Source organism: Astyanax mexicanus, chromosome 4, assembly GCF_023375975.1.
Source record: "Astyanax mexicanus isolate ESR-SI-001 chromosome 4, AstMex3_surface, whole genome shotgun sequence".
NCBI lineage: Eukaryota > Metazoa > Chordata > Actinopteri > Characiformes > Acestrorhamphidae > Astyanax > Astyanax mexicanus.
Genome location: NC_064411.1, coordinates 30964842 through 30985535, shown reverse-complemented (window position 1 = coordinate 30985535; position 20694 = coordinate 30964842). Strand labels below are relative to the sequence as shown.

General features: G+C 39.4%; 1 protein-coding gene across 1 annotated transcript; it reads right to left on the bottom strand.

The window, feature by feature from the left end:
* Positions 1–924: 924 nt before the first annotated feature.
* LOC103045577 (teashirt homolog 1) lies at positions 925–20040 on the bottom strand. The gene is made up of 2 exons (XM_015600856.3): positions 19292–20040; positions 925–5393 (listed from the first exon to the last, which is right to left on the bottom strand). The coding sequence occupies exons 1-2, from the start codon at positions 19329–19331 to the stop codon at positions 1981–1983; spliced, it is 3453 nt and encodes a 1150-aa protein (XP_015456342.3). The 5' UTR covers positions 19332–20040; the 3' UTR covers positions 925–1980.
* Between the last annotated feature and the right edge of the window lie 654 nt (positions 20041–20694).

Sequence of the window (20694 nt, the reverse complement as noted above, 5' to 3'; positions counted from 1 at the left end):
TTTCTGTTATTTTAGGACCTCTTAGATAAGTGGTCCATGTCCTTTTGGAGTCATTTCAGTAGACCGATCACTCCCTACTTTTTTACAAAGGGCTAGATTTGTTTGAATAGCTTTTTCTCTTAATAAATAAAATCATCACTTTATATACAGTATTTACTCAGGTTATCTTTGTCTGATATTAAAGTAAAAAAAACTGTAAGGGAGAAAGTACTTTTTCACAGCACCGTATATTCTATATTTATCTGAACAATTCGCACTCCTTTACAGATCAGAACAACGCTTCATTTGAGGTTTCAGTTTTATCTTCTCCAGCATCGCAAAAGCCCTCAAGGTGTCCCAGTGTCTGACCATACTCCTTCCAACTGTGATGTCATAAATTATGAAATAAAAGTGATTTTAAATGTAGTAACACACAAAATGTAGTAACAGACAGTGCATGCTTTTTTACTGCTTCAATTTATTTTACAACTGAGGAAAAAAAGGTAACCACTGCTAAAAAGACTTTTCCTTATTAACAAAACTTGGAAATATTCAGTCATTGTGCTCAACCTCACTCACAACTTCATGCATCAGACTGACTGCAGGTTTCCAGCACAGGTTCCTGTAAACCAGCTCGGAGAAGCTTGTAGAAAAACAAAGATGTGGCTCTACTGCATATATCTCTATTTACACAGTTTTCTTTTTAACCTTTTTACATAGAAAATAATGATAGAAAAGTTCAAGAATCCCACATCTTAAAATATAAAGGATGCTGGACTGTCTCTAATGACAAGATTATGTTCTATGCTTCAGAAACTGACTGTAATCCTCCAGGGTGCAATCAGAGCAGAAGAGCACCAATAGAGGATTCTGCAACCAAAACACATGTTTTGCAAATGATGATTACTGTAAAGAAAAAATATTCAACGTTGCATACTTCACTGCTCCAGCGTCAATCCGACAGGAGCAAGCCTATCAAATTTAATAATTTGAGGAAAACAAAGTGATTTCACACTGAGATCCTTAAATAATGCTTCCTGGATATAATTTAAGACAATTCAGGAAAATGGGAACAAAAATATTTAGAACTGTTACTTTTATCCCAAAGTAAGACTGCACTTAACAATGCACTCCAGAGCGCAATAGTTATAGCATGATATAATGCTATTTATATGAGCATTTTGCTCTTAGATGACACGTTCATATCTGTAATTGATTCAGAGCGATACAGAATAAGGAGGATATGAATAATAAGAGAGCTATTATGGTTCAAACTAATGGTAGGCTACATACTTGTACATTTGACCATGTTAATGTAACAGTGACTAGCTTAGCCTACATGGTGACTCAGTGTGGCTGAAGTACAAGATTTTGGGACAGAAAAGACACGCAATTAGTCTTAATTTGTATATAATATTTTGTTTTTATGGATTTATCTGGCCCTTTCTTTGGGCAATATTAGATATTTTATGATAAAGGTTCTTTTAAGACATGGACAGCAATTATTTTGAGCTGACTGGTTGAACCAGGTGTGTTGGAAGAAGGGAAAGCCATATATGTGCAAGGCAGAGGGACTCAATTACCAGGACTAAATAACTCTGACCTAATGGATTAAACTGCGCGCTGGAGTTTATCTTAAAGAAAGTTTACAGTCCCAAAACCCTCCCTTAACAAAAGGCTCTTGCACATTTCTTTAGTCCAAATTTTGCAGCCAAAACTATCATCATAAAAACAGTAGTCATTTAAAGAACATTTAAGAATAAAAACCATCACTAAGGTACATGCACAAATAGAATATAAATACATTTCAAAGGATTGGAAAAGTTTGGCAAAAACAAATGTAAACAAACCAAAGAAACATGGTCCAGTCAGGCAGTTTTATAACAGAAAAAGTTTAAGACTGATTATCGTTGGCTCAGTTCAGGCCCAGTGCAGAAACTAGATTAGTGCAATGAGACCGGTCAGCGATTTAGACAGCTGTCCTTAAATCCCTCAGTGTCCTCAGGGTTCCTCTTTACCCATTTTCTCCAATGGCGTGACAAACACCAGGTGGTCCTCTGGTGACTTCCCATGAGTCTTGCTCAAATGGAGCTTGATTGCATGCTTGCTGACAAACGTCCGACTGCAAAGTCTGCACTGGTAGATTGAGCCAGGGCTAAGGTCTTCATCGAGTGATGTCAAATTCAGCAGGGGGCTGCCATATGCCACTTTGTCCATTATCACCTTGGAGACAGCCTGCTGCTCCAGAAGGTGGTGCACCGACAGTTTGGACAGGTCCTTGAGGCTGAAGCCCAGGTGGGACTCCAGATGGCTAATGTAAGATGAAGGACTTCTGAACTGGGAGGCACAGTCCCCACATAGAAACACAGGCTGGCTGGAGTCCATGTTCTTCAGGAACTTGGTCCCACCGGTTCTTCTCAGTTGGTACTTCACATTGGCCAGCCAGTGGGAGATGGTAGTCATTGAGAGGCCGGTGAACTTGCATATGTGCACCCGCTCCTGAGGATCCAGGTCTGTCATGGCATAGCGTCCCTCTGGAGTCTCCCTTAAGCTTGAGACAAACTGGGCCTGGAGGATCAGCAGGTGCCGAGGGTTCCAGTTGGACTGACGGCCTTTGCGCTTTTGCAAAGACGACAGGTCTTCCAGAAGATCCTCAAACATGCTGCCGTCTGCGTCCGATTTCTCAGAGATGGAAGAGGGAGTTGAGGATTTGGGAGCGAGGTGGTCAGTGAGGCTTTTTACCATATCAGAGATGTCCATCAGTGCATTCTCTCTCACTGAAGATGCAGGGTTTAAGAACGGTGCACCTGGATGAACCGGCCCTGATTCATTGTTGTTTTGGGTCACTACTGGGGGGCTGCTTGTATTGCTGTAGGTGCCAACATTGCTCTTGCTTGCTTTGGATTTCCTTAAATCTATGGGTTGGTCACTGTCCTCATAGAAGTAAGTCTTGATAGGTTCACTGGGCTTAGCGGAAGAGGAATGTAATGCAGGCTTGTCCATTACACTACTGCTGATCTTGTATGACACTGACAGGGGATTAGGGGAAGAGTTTACTGGTTTTGAGGCTTTGCTCAAATGGGTATTCATGACGGACTGCAGTGCACTAAGAGGACTGAGAAAAGGCCTCTCAGGTGAATGATCAGTAATGATCTCTAGACCATTGCCATTAGTAAGGAGCGACCTGCATGACTCTACACCATTTTTTGTATTATTTTGATTCTCTACTGAAGACTCTTTAGGCTCAACTTTGAACACAATATCTCGATCCATCTTACTTATGCCATTGGTCTGTACTGTTTCTCCAGCTTTCACAGCATCTCTCTCCTTCTGGAGTTTTGCAGATGGTGAATTCGGTACATATGCAGACCTTGGCCGCTCAGCACTCACCATCCATTCCTCCCTCTCTTTCTTTACTGAGACCTTTCCCGTCATCTTCTCCACCAGATCCTTCATTGCCGATACATTGTTCCTATTAGTAGAGGGTGATAAGGGACTGTGTGGATGGTTTATTTCTGCTGCAGAGTCAGCAACTAGGGTTCGGAGGCTACTGTTGAAGGCTGGCTGGACAGGAACACTTTGAACTGTTGGCGGAAGTAAGCAGGATTTCATGGATCCTTGGAGTTGATAAGCTGCATGGATGCTGGGGTACCCTCCCCAGGTGGGTGCACCTGTTTGCGCCTTGCTGATGGCACTTGAGACTGTGTTCTCCAAAGACTTGAGGATGTCCATGCCGCCTTTGGGACTCTCCTCAAGGTCTTCTTCTCGAAGGTACCTGTTTGATACAGAGTCCATGTCTGCCTTCTCATTGGTCTCTTCCTCCTCCTTGATATTTTTCCCCAAAAGTTCACCAACCTCCATCTTTGTCTCCTCAGTCTCCTTCTTACTATCAGAGTCAGCAGACAGTGCAGGAGATACTGACTGAGACTTAAGACTGGGAACAGGCAGCCTGGTCGTTGTGGGCAGCAATGGAATTGACTGGACCTTCTCTTCTAACACCGGATCAAACGCAAGCTGCTTGCCCTTCTTGGATGCAGTGTTTGTGACCTTAAGAAAGTGGCCAGTGACCATCATGTGGGCGGTCAACTGCTGTAGAGTATCGTGAGAGCTGCCACACTCCATGCACTTAAGAATCTGAGACTTGCGTGCCTCAAATTGCCATGTGTAACTGGCTCCATTCTGATATCCGTAGCGATTGTTGGGGGTGACGTAAGGATTTGCCATTCCCTTCCCCTCTTTCCCAACTTCAGACACAGCTCCACTGGAACCTGTGAATGACTCCGGGGAGCATGGAGAAATCAGAGGGTCTTGAAGGGATCGTTTTTTGGCTGATGGCACCAGCTTGGTGGCCAGGGCTGGCACTGGCTCTTTGAGAGGCACTTTCTGGTAATGCTTAGTCTTGATCATGTGGACGCTCAAGTCCTGTAAAGACTCAAAGGAGTGTCCGCAGTACATGCACTTTAGCACTTTCTGGGCATCCTCTTTGCTTTCCATTTCCATCAAGGAGCGTTTGCGAGGCTTGGACCAGCGCTTTCTTCCATCCTCCTCCTTGTCCTTGTTGTCATCACGGTAATGTCCTGTCTCATTCATGTGCACGGTAAGTCCAACTAGTGTGTCGTAGGCGGCACTGCAGTCTTTGCATCTGAACTTACTTGCGCCAGTAAAAACCGAGCCATACAGTTTGTTGTTTTGCCTGTAGAGCTGGACTGTGCTGAACAGACTGGGTTCTGGCAGTAAGTGATAAGGGGTTTGTTGGAGGGTTTTGGCTAAAGCGGCCTGATGCCAATCATAAGATATACTGCCACCATTACTGGCACTGCTGTTGCTGCTGTTATTATTGTTGTTGTTGTTAGTGACACAACTGCTGACTGGGGTGGTGGAGCTGCCTGCCGTTCCATTAAGGCTGTTGGCAACAGAGCTCTTTCGACTATGGTTGCTGTTGTCAGCGATGTCAGTTGCGTTGGTAGGTGTAGTGCTGGCTGTGTGGCTTGTGGCACTGCTGGAGGACGCTGGCTTTGTTTTAATGATATCCATGGCAAATCTGGACCAGGAGGCATCAGAAATCAGGTTTGCATAGACAGCTTTCATCTGTGCCAAGCTGTCCTTCAGGGCGTCCCCATTGCCCTTGCAGCTGGGCAGCTCTTCCTTTTCTTCTTTGGAAGAGGTGCTCCTATAATCAGCAATTCGATCGCTAGCATCACTGAGTGGGGAAGCATAGCCAGCATCTGGGTTAGTGCCATTGCTGAGGGGGGAGTCCCGAGGGGAAAAAGGGTCTTTTACGCTGTCCTCTTCCTCTTCCTCCTCCTCCTCATTACACACATACTCTGCCTCTTGGCTGTCCAGCGAGAGTCCATCATCTTGAAGAGTCTCTTCGTCAGAAGCGGCTCCCTTGATGTCAACCTTTGGCGCATAGGCTGAAAGACACAGAGAAAGACAGAAAGAGGTGAAACATGGTGAAACATTTCTTTTCTTACCAAATAAAAAAAAATATATAAGTTTTTCTACACATGTCACACATTTTTTGCAGTACCTATGACTTCTACAAACATCTATTAAAAACCTGCCTTCCTTATTACACCAAGCATTGGACTGAGCAGAAAGATCATTGATAGAATACTGGTGAGTGCTTCAATCCTGCCTTTGATGTGGAGCAACACATTGCCCCAACTGATTTTTGCTGATTTGGGGAGGAATCGCATACAACAGTCCTTCCCCCCTGGTAGTGGTATGAGAAACAATAACAGCTAAGCAATATTGTGGAAGACATTCTCATGTTGCTCTCTTGTCAGCAGTTCCAACTGGCATTTCTCAGCAGGATAATGCTCAACCACACACAGCAAGGGTTTACCAGCCTCTGCCAGATTGTAACACCTTCTTGGCCTGCCATATTGAGCATTTATAGGATCAACTGGGCTGAGAGCTTTGGCAACCTATGAGTCTGCAGGATCTACAGGCCCAGCTGCACCATTTGTTGGAAAATGCGCCACAAGACGCCATACTTTCACTCTAAAATTGTATTGTAAACGTATTGTATATCATAGTGGTGGTTTAAGGGTCAAAGCTTTTTAGTTGAGTAGAGCCACTCATAAACCCAGAGAAAATAATATCTCAAGTATTCAAACGAAGAAACATACAGAATCAAAGCAGTACTTTCCTCGATAATCAACCCCACACTGCCTGATCCACGGTCAATGCCTTCGGTGCTTACTGAATATTAATTACTGCACAACAAACAAAAAAAAATCAAACAATGTGCCGTGTATGTGTGAGAGAGACCAAGAAAGAGAGAAAGCGAGAGAGAGAAAGAGCAGAAGCATTAGGGTGAGTGAGACAGCCCTCTGGGTTCTTGGGTTTATCTCACTTCTGCACAGTGAGATGGGCGTCCTCGATGCCAGCATCAGTCTGTCCTGATGAAACAGATGTGCTGTCAGCTCCTAACCACACGCTAAGCTGTCACATCCTAATCTGAGTGGATATAATACCTGACGTATGCTCGCTGGTGCTGGTTCCCAGCAAGAGAACAGACGGGCCTTCACTGTTTTAGGAACCCTCTATTAAACCAAAGCACAGAATACCAATGTACAAACATGTTATTGTTTATTTATCGTTAATTTATGTTAAAAAACAAACTTAAACAAGCTGATAACCAGGCAAGAAAACATTTTAATAAAAGCATCAATGGATCTATATAGAACCCCCTGTCAGTAGGTCAATTAAGCCTATTAAGACATCCACTGTGCAATTTCACAAATCTTGTTCTTTGGTGATAATTCACAGTCCACATTTGTATAATTTTGTACAGACAAAGCCTGCAATATGTATCCTCCCACTGTACAAAAGTAGCTGGTCTGGCCCACATGCTGCAATGTAGGTGCACATGCTGAGAATATGCAGCAGCAAACATTTAATGAGAAAACATTAAATTTGATTTTTTGCTCAATTCAGATCTGTTGAGATGACAGTGCTTGCTGTTATTAGCAAATGTCCGAACAACAAAAATGTATCTGTTTGGGTTGCTATGGAGGTCAGTGTCACAAACTAATCACTGACACTGTTCTTCTACCTCTGATCTTTCATCACACTGGATTTGATGAAGTCATTGTTTGCGCGTTCTAAGTGATTCATTCAAAAGACAATTTGAGTGTCCAGAATAGTCTATACTTGTGTGCATCTGTACTAATCTGATTGTACTCACATTGCTGATGGTGGCTGATGACCATGAAGCAATGTTATCTAATGATGTGATAATGTTGTGGTAACCTTATTGATAAAATGCAAACGATACCATTTTTGCGAAATGCTACAGAAACTTTGTGACCTGCATGGGGCTGTGATAAAATTTGTCCATTTTGCCAGCAAAGTAAGCTATGAACTTTACTGTGAAAACGTGTAGAGATGTCCAAAACATTTTCAGTTCACTCTGTATTCAGAAACTCTAAGATGAATTTTTCAGCTGGCCAATTTTAGTATCTGTGTACTTCAACCAATGCAATCTGCAACATGCAGCTTACAAATCTAAGGAAGAGGGTATGGGAGCTGATTGTCACTGGTTTGCTTTCACACACAAGAATGTTTTCCGAACCATGGAATGTCTTTGCAGTTGAATGCCTCACTTTTCTGCATGTAGGTTCACAAAAGCTTCAGCCATTTGCTGCTGTTCATTATTTTTCCAGGATACAAACACTTATGCAGTGAAGAACGGTGCTTTTACATTGCATCCCTCAATACAGGAGCTCTTCCAATCAAGCAGCCATACTGATATCAGAAGATTTTTATACATGTAGACCAGTACTAACGTAAGTATATGCGGTCAGTACTCAAACTTACACCACAAAACAATCCAGTCCTGTGAAAGTGTGGTTTTATTAACGTACACTGATAAAATAGAAGGTAAGTATTGCGATAAGTTGCAGCATTGATGGTACTAAATAAATCAATCACTCAAACCCACACACAGCACCAGGAGCGGATAGCTTTCATATCTGTAACAGTCCACCAGTTTCAGGAGAACAGGACATCGGTACTCTGGACCTCTCCCAGGCTCAAACACAGCTTTCACACTTGGCCAAACAAGCAAGCACTCACAGATCCAGTAAAAAAAAAGGCTATTGTGAAACAGCCTTAAAAGACAAGCAACCAAAATTTAGTCTGGTTGTCTTACTGCTCAATCAGAGGTCATTTGGGAGGTTGATTTGTCATCTCTGACTCATTCACTTTGTACGTTACCAAGATTCAGTCAGCTACAAATAAGTCAAGCTTGAAATCTCATAAAATTGTCTTGAAATCATATAAAATCACAGGCTTTAAGGAACTGAGCCTTTAGTTTTAATGCTCAGTCTGATTTCCTGAGTCCACAAATGCAACTCTGCTGGGAAACGCTGTCTCTCCATTACACTCTCACACACAGTTTTAATCCACGTCAATCAGCTGTCACACAACCTGCCGTACAGAACTTAGTTGAGACAGTTGACAGTGTGTGTGTGTGTGTGGGGTACATAATCCTCCCAGAATGACAGTGTGTGAGAGAGAGAAGCTAATAGCATCAATAGCATCAGTCACTGCAGTTAAATCTCATATTTAGCAGCTTTTCCATCATCATCATCCTCACTGATACAGCCTGAGAGAGAGAGAGAGAGAGAGAGAGAGAGAGATAGAACAGGTGTGTGTGTTTGTGTGTATTTGAATGTCATTGGCCGCAAAAGGAAAACAAACAGTAAACACAATGAGGTCTTTACATTGTGTGTGCATATGTGTGTGTGCTATGAGGAAGATTAGAGGGTTTTTTTTTGCATACAATGAACTGGATCACACGCACACAAACCTAATCCAACCCTAACCCAAACTAATTCTACCCTTAACTAACCCTAAACTTAAACATAAATTTAACTTGGGGTGAAACGATTACTCGAGTAATTCGAGTTACTCGATTAAAAAAATGTATCAATTAATTTTCTGTGCCTCGAGGAATCGTTTAATTACTTTTAAAGAGCATGCTTAGTGTTATGTCACCCACACACAGGAAGAAGAAGGAGGAGCAGGCGGAGGTTTTTGGAGCGGTGGAGCAATGGAGGGGAGAGCAAGTAATCATTGTGAATTACATTAATGTACCTTAATAACATAACGACAGCGCTGTGGAGCGCTGATTATTATTAATACTGTCTAATGTGTGTGATTAGTTTATTACAACGGAGACAAGTTCTAGTTCTTGACTTAATACAGGCTTTATGTAAACAGTTAACACAGCGCTGAATATAAACAGTTCGGAATATAAACATGCTAAATACATGTTAAAGTTAGCTGAGCTAAAGTTACTTTGGCTGGAATTTATATGCACAAACTTACTGTATTATGTCATTTAGTCTTATTGATGTCAATTGATTAGATCGGAGTAGTGTAAAACTTAATTTTTTTTTTTTTTTAATACAATTATTCCACAGGTCTTGATGTATTTTCACAAACATCTCATGTCCAAGAAGGAGAATCCACTGACTTGGTGGTAAAAGAATGCAGCACGTTTATCCAACACTGGCAGAACTGGCGCAGTCACTGTTGTTCAGAAGCTAAGATGCACAACATAAAGCCAATGTTTATGCCTTTTTTATTGATTTATACCCTATATTTTTGATACTTACAAGAAATCCTAAATTGAAATAATTCAACTTAACCTAAATCATTAATTATTAAATTATCTACTTTGTGTTTTATTTATTTCTTTTTGTATTTGCAATTTGGAAATGTATGTTGTGAATTAAACCAATTGGTCATTCATTATTAAATGAAATGTCTTGTTTTCTCTTGTGTTTTTTTAATTGCTTTTTAGGCAAGCAAATATGTTTTACTCGATTAATCAAATAAATTGTTCAGTAGAGTACTTGATTACTAAAATAATCGATAGCTGCAGCCCTAATTTTAACCCTTACTTTAACCCAAACCCTAATTAACTCTGTTATTTAGTTAGACTATTATTTTAATCCCAATCCAAGTGTTCAGAGCACCATCTGGTGTCCTCAAGGCTCCAGACAGAAGCTGATGCTCAGCCGGCAGCACTGGGGAGAGTTCTCAGAAGGTAAATGAAAACATAACATAGTATTTAAAACTTTGTAAACTATCACAGAAATGCTCTGTTTTACCACCAGGAGAAATGCATAGCTTTCTTAGTTTTTAAAGCAGAACTGAACAGCACATTTAGAGCCATACAAAATTATACAACTAGCTTTTCTGCATGAAGGTTTGCTAAAGCTTTGGCTGTTTGCTGCTTTTTATTATTTGTCCCCCAACATAAACTAAATATAATACAACCCTAGTCTAGACGCAACCTATCACTAACTTTAACTAACCCCAAATTAAACCCTATATTTAACCCCAATCCATGTAGAGGCTAATGCTAATGATACACACACAATAAAAACCCAAATCATAGCACACACATTCACTCACTATGAAAGTTATTACACATCAGTAGCAGACAAACAACAATAGATATCAGTCCAGAGTGTATCACTCATAACACACACACAACGTGAACTGGATTATAAGATATTAAACCCCCTATAAAACTTAAATTATAGTCATCTTAAAAATGAAAGACTGAACTAAATAAATCAGTGCAGAATGTCCCATTATATAAATACAATGATTTTACTTCAGTATTAATTAGCAGCTCTTCTTATCTAAATTGTGTAGCTGGATTATTTATACACAAATATTGGATAGGTATCAGTTGATACTCAGCATTAAGAGACTCTGAATTAGCCTCCCTGAAATCACCTTTTGCAACTTGAGATGTCTGCACATATGAACTAATCATGTGATCTGTTTGGTGTTCTGATGCTTTGGGTAGAGTCGACTCATTCAGTATATCAATGGTTCGAAACATTGTTTACAAGCCCATGTGTTCATATCATGCTCTGACCTCGTGTACACACAGTTGAGGAGCTACTCACACTGATGGACACTGGATTATACTACAGAACGCAGTAGTGTGACAGAAAATTGAGAAATAAAGCACAAAACGAGTCATAGAAGAAACTTTGAGGAGAGATTATTATTGTTTTCCACAATTAATCAAGGATCTTCACTGGAGAGCTAAGAAGTGCAGTTTTTAGAAATGGTAGATTTTATTTCTAGCTAAATATATATTTTTTTATTCCACTGGGTGTTTGTGTGGAAAGTGCTGGGACATTTTTCAGTACAAGCTCAGAAAATATGCTTGTGTTGGTCTGTTGGAGGCAAAATGGATAAACACTTACTCCATTTTGAAAATCACATTAAAACTGTAATTCGAATTAACCGTGAAAATGGTTTAGCACTACAATCACAGTAATATTGATGCTCCGATCTGTGTTAAGTTCTACATGAACACAGAGTGAGAGAGTGAGTCATTGAGAAGAAAAGTAAAAGGGGTCACTGTCTGGAGCTACTGACCCTGTAGTGACCCTAAAGTGACCCTGTAGTGACCCTGCATTGACCCTACAGTGATCCTCAGCTGAGGTCATTGTTAGTGATTTACAGCCTTTTCACTCTCGCGCACAAACACACACACACTTCCTGTGAATGAGTCAGTGTGTGTATGTGATCTGATCTACATGACTGAAGGCCATCATTACGACGGCACCATCAACACACATCTAGACCTGCTGTGGAGTGTGTGACCTGGTCAGTTCTTTCACCACAACTGAACAGGGTGAAGTGATTAAGGCCTGAGGGTGGGGTCAGTGAATGGAATGGGTGGAGTTTAAAGATGAAGGGGTTTCAGTGGGACAGGAATGCTTTGAGCAAAGGACAGGGTTGGGGAAAAGCTGAGCAGGAAGGAATAAAAGGAAATTCTGCAATGCAGAGAATATAGTAGTGATTTAAAAGGTTTTGCATTTTCTACAGTTTTTGCTTTTCTCCAAAAAGAATGTAACTGCCCAACTGCAGTTTATTAAAGCTTATACAGAGCTTCCTGAAACAATGTTTAGTGCACTGAATTGAATAAAAAAATAATACGTTTTTGGTTTAGTGTGTGATTGAAAATAAAAATCTTATCCCATCTGTGAAACATGGTGGTGGTAGTATTATGGCTTTAGCCTGTTTGACTGCAAAATATCAGGACATCTCTCTGTGAGCACAAACTTTGGAGAATGTGGGTCATGCAACAAGACAACAACCATAATCACACACATTGTTCTATCAAAGAATAATTACTGATGAGTTTCTGTAAACATTTAGTTGCAGTAATTGCTGCAGAGGGGGAACACCAGATACTAAAAGCTAAAGGTTCTCATGCTTTTGCCTTTTACAGATATGTAATATTGGATCACTTTCCTCAGAAAATAAATTATCAAGGCTAATTTCCTGGTCTCAGTTGTTTGATTTGGTTCACATTTTCTATTTTAAGGACAATCTGATGAAGTTTTAGGTCCAATTTATACAAAAATTAGAAAATTCTAAAGTTTTAAAGTTCAAGCTACACTGTAGCTGGGTTTGATCAGAATCAAGTTTTCACCACAATCAAATCTCTCCAAAGTGTGTTTGGGACCAGAATGAGATTCAAGATTCAATTTCTCTCAAGGGTTTTGGTGCAGTGGTTTTGGTTATTATACCCACACATACTTTGGAACAAAATAAGATACCAAAAAAAAAAATAAAGAGTTTCTTTGATTTTACCAAATTGAAAACCTCTAGAATATAATCAAGAGAAAGATGGACGATCAAAAGCCATCAAACCAATCTGAACTGCTTGAATTTTTGCACCAGGAGAAAAGGCATAAAGTTATCTAAAAGCAGTGTGTAAGACTGGTGGAGCAGAACATGCCAAGATGCATGAAAATTGCGATTAAAAACCAGGGTTATTCCACCAAGTATTGATTTCTGAACTCTTAAAACTTTATAAATATGAACTTGTTTTTTTGCATTATTTGAGGTCTGAAAGCTCTGTATCTTTTTCGTTATTTCAGACTTTTCTCATTTTCTGCAAATAAATGCTGTGAATGACAATATTTTTATTTGGAATTTGGGAGAAATATTGTCTGTAGTTTATAGAATAAAACATCAATGTTAATTTTACTCAAACATATACCTATAAATAGCAAAATCAGAGAAACTGAAGTGGTCTCAATTTTTTCCAGAGCTGTATATTTCACCAATTGTGAAAACAAACCAGATTAAACAGTATTATTAAACATTGTTAAACTAAATCCAGCAAAAACCCAAAGAGATGTTCAACCTCTCCTCTAACACAGGTGTGAAAACACACACTCGTTTGAATAGAGAAAGATGATCTTATGGTGGAAGATGATTTGCATACACGTATCATTTTATCAAGTGAGACAACAGCAAGAGAGGGGGGAGGGGGGAGGCACGGAAAGGCAGTTAGTAATTACAGCATCACTTTACTCCATCCACAGATATAACACGCACTTTAGAGTGACAGGATGAAGTGCAATTCCTTAGCCACGGGGTTGTGTGTGTGTGTGTGTGTGTGCGCCCGTGCGTAGGTGTAATTGTTAATGGACACCTGTCAGTGTAAAGACAGTGGGCACACAGCTGCTGCTTCGGGGGGTCTGTCTTTATCCTCCCTCTCTGCTCACACTCCCCCTCCACCCTCATCCAGCCCAGTTTGTTTGTTTGTTTGGACCAGTGCTGTAAACAGGCTCGCTTCAGAGTGATGTAATGAGTCTGTAAATGAAACCCTTCAACCCTGACCACTTTATTTTATCCTAGAACCCAGCAGAACCACTAAAAAACACAACACAAACACACAGAACCAAGATAAATTGACCTCTGAAAGCGAAAACCAAATCCAGTGCAAATTATGAGAGTCAATTCTACAGCTGCAGGCGGTTCCGTCACAGTGCACTTAATATTTAGGAAACCTAAAGAATTTTCTGTACAAATGTAACCTATAGCTTCAGATTTTCAGATACATTAAAGCCCATTAAAGGAGAAATGTTTTGTTTGGAGAAAGAAAAACACTGTATTCCTGCATTAAAACATTATCATATCTGTAAAACACGGTGGTGGTAGTAACAAGGTTCAGGCCTCCCATCAAAAAGTCCAGACATCTATCTGCACACTATTTTTCTACCAAAGAACAGACAAAGAAGAACGAAATTAATGGTTTATACGGTTTATAAGTCCTCTACTGAGACACACTCCTGCACATAAAAACACACAATTACTGTTAATTTTAATTAATTTAACTGATTGATTGGGTGAAAAAATAAACATGTGCTGTTTTATCGTTTTTCATCCGCTTAATTTAGTTACTACAGACCTAGCAGTTAACCCACTAAGGCTATGTTCACATTACCAAGCTGAAGAGACTCAAATCTGATCAGATCAGATTTTTTCATGGCTGTGTGAACATGCCAAATCCAATTTTTTTCAAATGAGATGTGAGTCACTTTCATATGTAGTCCTAAATCAGATACGTATTCGATCCATCGACATGTGACATGAAAGTGAACGTTCTAATTAAAAAGATTTGGAATTCATGCATCTTTTTGCTTTTACTCATGCACTACATGCTTCTCTCTCGTACCCACACATCTCTTGGTGCAGCTGTGCAGCTATAGCTACTGTGTCTGATACTGAATTAAAACACCAGTCATTAAATGGGGGATACTGGTATTTATACTAAGCCTTAATTCTGGTATTGTGGCTTTTAGAATCTATGGAGAAATTTGATTGTTAGTTTCAGCTACACAGAGAGCTTCTGCCTCTTCTAAACAGCGTCTTAACAAAAAAAAATACATATATATATGTATTTTTTTTTACCAGTCCGTGCCTGAGGAACAGAACACTGATAAATGCTTCAAAAACTTTATTGTAATAAGATCTTCTTGAGAGTAATAATGTAATTAATCTGGAAACTTTAACATGCTAATTTAACAACAACAAAAAAATTCCAAGCTCTTTCAATAATTTAATAATTTTACAGATGTAAACACTGTGTTGCTACTGTTGCATTTAGAGGTAGACTTTTTTTTTTACTTTTAGTTTATTGAAATGTGGATTAGTATAACTAACACTTATCTTTCTCTCTCTTTGCAATCTTACTTTTCTCTTAAACACAGTAAAGACATCCAGTACAAGTTTTGCAGTTTGAGCTGAGCAATTTACTGTGGCACTGTTCATTTCCTCCATTAAAACTTCTACCACTGAAATAAACTAGATGTAAGTATAAATCAATAAATATAAGTCAGTGTAAATAAAATGTGTGGTCTTACATTGGTGCTTGTAATTTACATTTAAATATCCATTAGTAAATGTTTTAAGGTTAAGAAAGAAAAAATGCGATTTCAGCAAATTATGTCTTCATTATGTCTTCTTCAAATCCGTAAAACAAACCAAATTCTAATAAATCATACACTGCTTTAAAGAATCTCAAGTTAAAGTTTGTAAGTTATGTACCAATTAAAGCAGTTTTCTAAAACTACATGTGTTACAATTATTGTTGTACAGTGCGGAAGACAAAACCAACAAGACCAACAGATCCTAATCGGAGCAGTGTGTGCCCTTCGCTCTTTCACCTGTATAAGAGATCCTGCAGCTCTTAGTGCTTCTGCAACAACTAGTAGAGTGCTGCAGACTAGTAAACACACTAAGTTTAATATATTAACATTTATTTGAATTACTCCAATATTAACGGAAATAGCAAGATTTTCCTATTGTGTTTTTTTTTTTTATAAAAATGTATTGGTTTAATATTTTAACTGTTATTATTTTTGTTATTTAAAGGCAGCATGTGCATCGTTGAGGAGATCTTTCAGGATGTCAGCAAATGCGTGAGACAATTAGGAAAAATGTTATATTAATAGTTAATATTATATTAAATGTTATATTAACCATGTCCAGAAGAAACATCAAATTCTGTGGGATCAGAAACTTCTCAGATAAACCATCACACAGTTGAAACGTGTATTGTGGTCAGAGAAAGCAGTATACTAGGAAAACAATTTGGGGGAAAAATTGGAGACCAATAGCCAGGGTCTGTTATGGTATGAAGGTGTTTGAGTACACTGCTGATCCAGAATTAATGTAGAAACGTACATTGAGATGTTAAAACAATTTATGCTTCTTTAAAGACTATATCTTTTCAATGGACCTCTGAACAATTTTTAAACAAGACTGTGAAAAACCACATGCTGCACACATTATAAAGGCATGGCGGGGGAAGAAGAGGGTACAGGTACTGGGCTGGAGAATTTGAATAATTTAGAAAACAATAAATAAGAATGTTGTTTTCTGTCTAAGCCACACATATCCTCACTGTCCAATGAAAATTTATTTTTAGTTTATTACATATTTTGAACACACAAACCATACATTGTGTTAAAAATCTTAATAAATGTACCAATAGAAATTCTAGAAAATGACCTGAAATAAATTATATTTACATTGACTTAAATTTTATTTTATTATTTTCATTTTTGGGACAGCAACAACATTAAGTAAAATTATATATTAATTAACTAAAATAATTAATATATTTTTAAATGGAAAATTGCATAGAAAACCTGTTTTTAACATGTATTATTTTTAATATTGACCTTTTTATTGCACAAACCATCCCTAAACAGTAAAACAAACTACTGTTTCATTGGCTGGTTCATGGTCTATTCTCATGGACAGCAGGTCTCAATTAGTGTTATGTGCAACAAATCATGAAAACACATAATATGTACGGTAATGGACACAGGGTCTGAAAGGGTTAAAACGTGTTTGCAAGAAGCATGAGAAGAAAATTACACATGAAACACTACATCACTTCTTATCCTTGGTGCCATAACATCTTTATATGATGTGAAAAAAAATTAAAGTTAACAAGACAAAACCGAATGAAATGACGCTGTCTGCAATTAGAAAAACAAAAGTAAATATCAGAAATGTTGCCCTTTAGTATTTTCTATGATTGGTACATTTGTATTCCTGACTTTTTCTGAATTTGGGGTTTTAAAATTATTAGTACTATTGTTATAGTTATTCTTCACAGTTCTGTGTTTAACTCTCACTGTCAGAAAAATGATAGAGATTAAAGATCAAAGCTAAGATTCTGCGTGCATGTGTTTGTGTGCGTGTAGGAGAAAGAGGACTGATGCGGATTTAGCAGGTGTCATCATTCTCCAAATTCACACACACTATCCTGTTCCCTTATCTCACACACACACACACACACTCTACAAACTGTTTTGCACATTTTATTCACAATTCACAATGACTGTGAATGATTATTTGCTGTATTTAACAAACTAGAGACAATAAACTTGTGCAAACTTTATAGCGCATTTTATACATTCTATTATACAATTCATCTGGAAAAAAAACAGGTTTGTGTAAATAAATTGGTTAATATTTACACCTATATCAGCACTAGATATAATAATCCTTCTATAGTAACTTACTATAGAAATCTAAATCTGTCCTACATTATATTATATTAAACCACAATACAGAGCAGTGTAATGTCCTATAGGAATCTACAACAATGGTTCTCAAACTGGGGGCCGCAGTGAAGTGCTAGGGGTGCCACAGAAAGATATAAGGGTTGAGGGGGCACAGTGGCATCTTCTGTTCGCAAAGAAGGCCTCCAAATAAAAAAAGATTCAGACCCACTGATCAATAGTAACCTATAATAACGATATAGTGCACTTAAGTAGACAATAATACTTAATATTACAATAATACAATACAATACTGGTGTAGTAAACTATAGTGATCTATATTACTGGTGCAGTACCCTGGAGTAAAATAGTTATTTATGCACTGGTGTCATTTGTAATACTATAAACTATAGTAATACAACACTGCCGTAGTGTGCTGTGATAAACACCTGTACAATTTTCCTAACTTTTTGCAATTTGCTTAATAGTAAATAATAATAATAATAATAATAATAATAATAATAATAATAATAATAATAATAATGATAATCTGTTGTTGAACTACAGTAGTCTATAATACAGGTGTAGTGTCATTCAGTAACGTAGACAATATATAGCATGTATTAAAGCATCATATAATATAATATTAACAGTTAAGTGTCCTGTTGTGGACTATTGTAACATAATACTGTTTCTGTGTAAGTGGTAGTAATGTATTGTACACACACAAACAGCAGTTCTATATTTGCTCTGTAAACTTTCTCTAGGTCTCTTCAGACTGGCTGTTCGAGTGGAGCACCTCCACGAAATAATCGATTATCAGAGCTCACCATTTCAAAAGAGCACCACATGGCACCACTGTTCAATCACAATTGATCATGTGCTGATGATGCTCTAATAACTGAGATCAAAGCTCTATTGGTTTGATTCCTTCATCACTCTGTAAAGGGCCTGCTGCTAAACTCTTCATGCTCTTCAAAATATATTCATATATTATTTTTATGCTTAAATGCATTTTAACCCACGCAGAGTGACCAAATTATTAAAATGCTCCAGAGTGTGTAAATGTGTGTGTGAAGCAGCTGTGGAGCTCCAGAGTGTGGAGGATGTGGAGCTTCAGTGTGTGTAAATGTTTGTTTGAAGAGGCTGTGGAGCCCCAGAGTGTGTAACTGTGTGTGTTTGATGAGGCTGTGGAGCTCCAGAGTGTGTAAATGTGTGTGTTTGAAGAGGCGGTAGAGCTCCAATGTGTAACTATGTGTGTTTGATGAGGCTGTGGAGCTCCAGAGTGAGTAAATGTAAGTTTGAGGAGTCTGTGGAGCTCCAGAGTGAATAAATGTGTGTGTTTGAAGAGTCTATGGAGCTCCAGAGTGGATAAATGTGTGTGTTTAAGGAGTCTGTGGAGCTCCAGAGTGTGTAACTGTGAGTTTGAGGAGTCTGTGTAGCTCCAGTGTGTGTAAATGTGTGTTTGAGGAGTCTGTGGAGCTCCAATGTGTAACTATGTGTGTTTGATGAGGCTGTGGAGCTCCAGAGTGAGTAAATGTAAGTTTGAGGAGTCTGTGGAGCTCCAGAGTGAATAAATGTGTGTGTTTGAAGAGTCTATGGAGCTCCAGAGTGGATAAATGTGTGTGTTTAAGGAGTCTGTGGAGCTCCAGTGTGTAACTGTGAGTTTGAGGAGTCTGTGTAGCTCCAGGGTGTGTAAATGTGTGTTTGAGGAGTCTGTGGAGCTCCAGAGTGAATAAATGTGTGTTTGAGGAGTCTGTGGAGCTCCAGGGTGTGTAAATGTGAGTTTGAGGAGTCTGTGGAGCTGCTATGTGTAAATGTGTTTGAAGAGGCTGTGGAGCTCCAGGGTGTGTAAATGTGTGTTTGAAGAGGCTGTGGAGCTCCAGAGTGGATAAATGTGTGTGTTTGAGGAGGCTGAGTAGTTATTTCCAGAAGGCCGGCTGTACCTGCAGCTCTCCGCGGCTCCTGCTGCTTTCTCCTCGGCATGCTGCTCCTCCTACTCAGCGGCGGAAACACGGCTCCTCTATCCCGCACACGGAGCTCCTGGGGCGGCCAGCAGCGGCTCGGTGTGTCCGGCACTGTCCCGAGCTTCACTGCTCATCCAAACTCGACTTTTTAGCACCTAAAACCACGTAAGACCATCTCGGGGATTGATACAGAAAATGCTAAATAAAATATAAGTGGATCAAGACTGTAGCAGGTCCATAATTCCCACGGTGTGAGAATACTCAAAACAAACCAGGCGACACGAACATAAAGACGTCCCAAAACTCGAAAAATCAACTTCACAGTTATTGCCGTAGTTGATTTCTATGGTGAAAAATGTTTTAAACCAGAAGAGACAACGCTGGATCTGCTGGATGAGCTGTAAAACAGATTTGACCCAGAGTTGGTCGGCGAGCTGCTGCAGGCTCTCTGCCCGGGTCTCGGGTAGGAAAGCTCGGTTAGGCTCCGGACAGCGCTCCGGGGGGGTGGCGGTGTGGCGTGTCGGCTCTGCTAAAGCGGGCTAGCTCCGCTTCCACCTACATTCCCAGACTTGTCCCCCGAGTCTCGGAGTCCTGAGGGCGGGGCGTGATTTAGTGTTTTATAAAATAAAAGCCACTCTGACATCCAGGCTGGACCGATCGCTCCGCTATAAACTCCTGTGTTTGGCTCTCAGCGCAGCAGCGCCGTTACGGGTCCCTGATCTCACCCGTATTCCGCCCGCATCTCCACCCGTATTCCGGCAGCTCCCACTCCCTCTGCGACAGGATTGGCTAGTAGTTCACACTCATAGGCAGTCCGCCGATGAACTACTAGCCAATCCCAGCGCAGATGGGAGGACTCTACCGGCGAATCAGCACCGCAGGGAGGCGGGGCTTTAGTTTAGACCCTCTCTACAGATAAGTGAACGCATCGAGTGACCTGTGAGGACACTTTTAAAGACAAAAGCTTTAAATCGTGACTTAAATCAATGTATACACAATACAGGAACAAATAGACGATTTCCTTGCTTTTATACAGGGTTCGTACGGCCATGAAAAACTTTGGAAAATTTTGAAAATAGCAATTTCTAGACAAGAAATTCTGGACAAGTTTTGAAAAAAAAAAAAATACCCAGAAGGTTTTGGAGAAGTCATGGAAATTAGGTCTAGAAATCTTTGTGTTCCCGTTTACTGATGGAGAAAATCTATTTTGAGCTAACAAATACATCAGCTCAGAGTTAATTCAGTAATTTAGCCCTACAGAATAGAATATTTTATTAAATATTGTGTCAGCAGTTTTATAAAATTAATTTTAAGCCTTTTAAAAAACATACGGTCATGAAAAATTGCCTTAAGGACATAATAATGAAATAATAAATGTAAGA

Excerpts from the sequence above, each read along its gene's own strand:
- LOC103045577 (XM_015600856.3), bottom strand. The coding sequence starts at position 19,331 with ATGCCGAGGAGAAAGCAGCAGGAGCCGCGGAGAGCTGCAG. Across the intron at positions 5,394-19,291 it reads GGAGCCGCGGAGAGCTGCAG|CCTATGCGCCAAAGGTTGAC; the intron begins GTACAGCCGGCC and ends TGTGTCTTTCAG.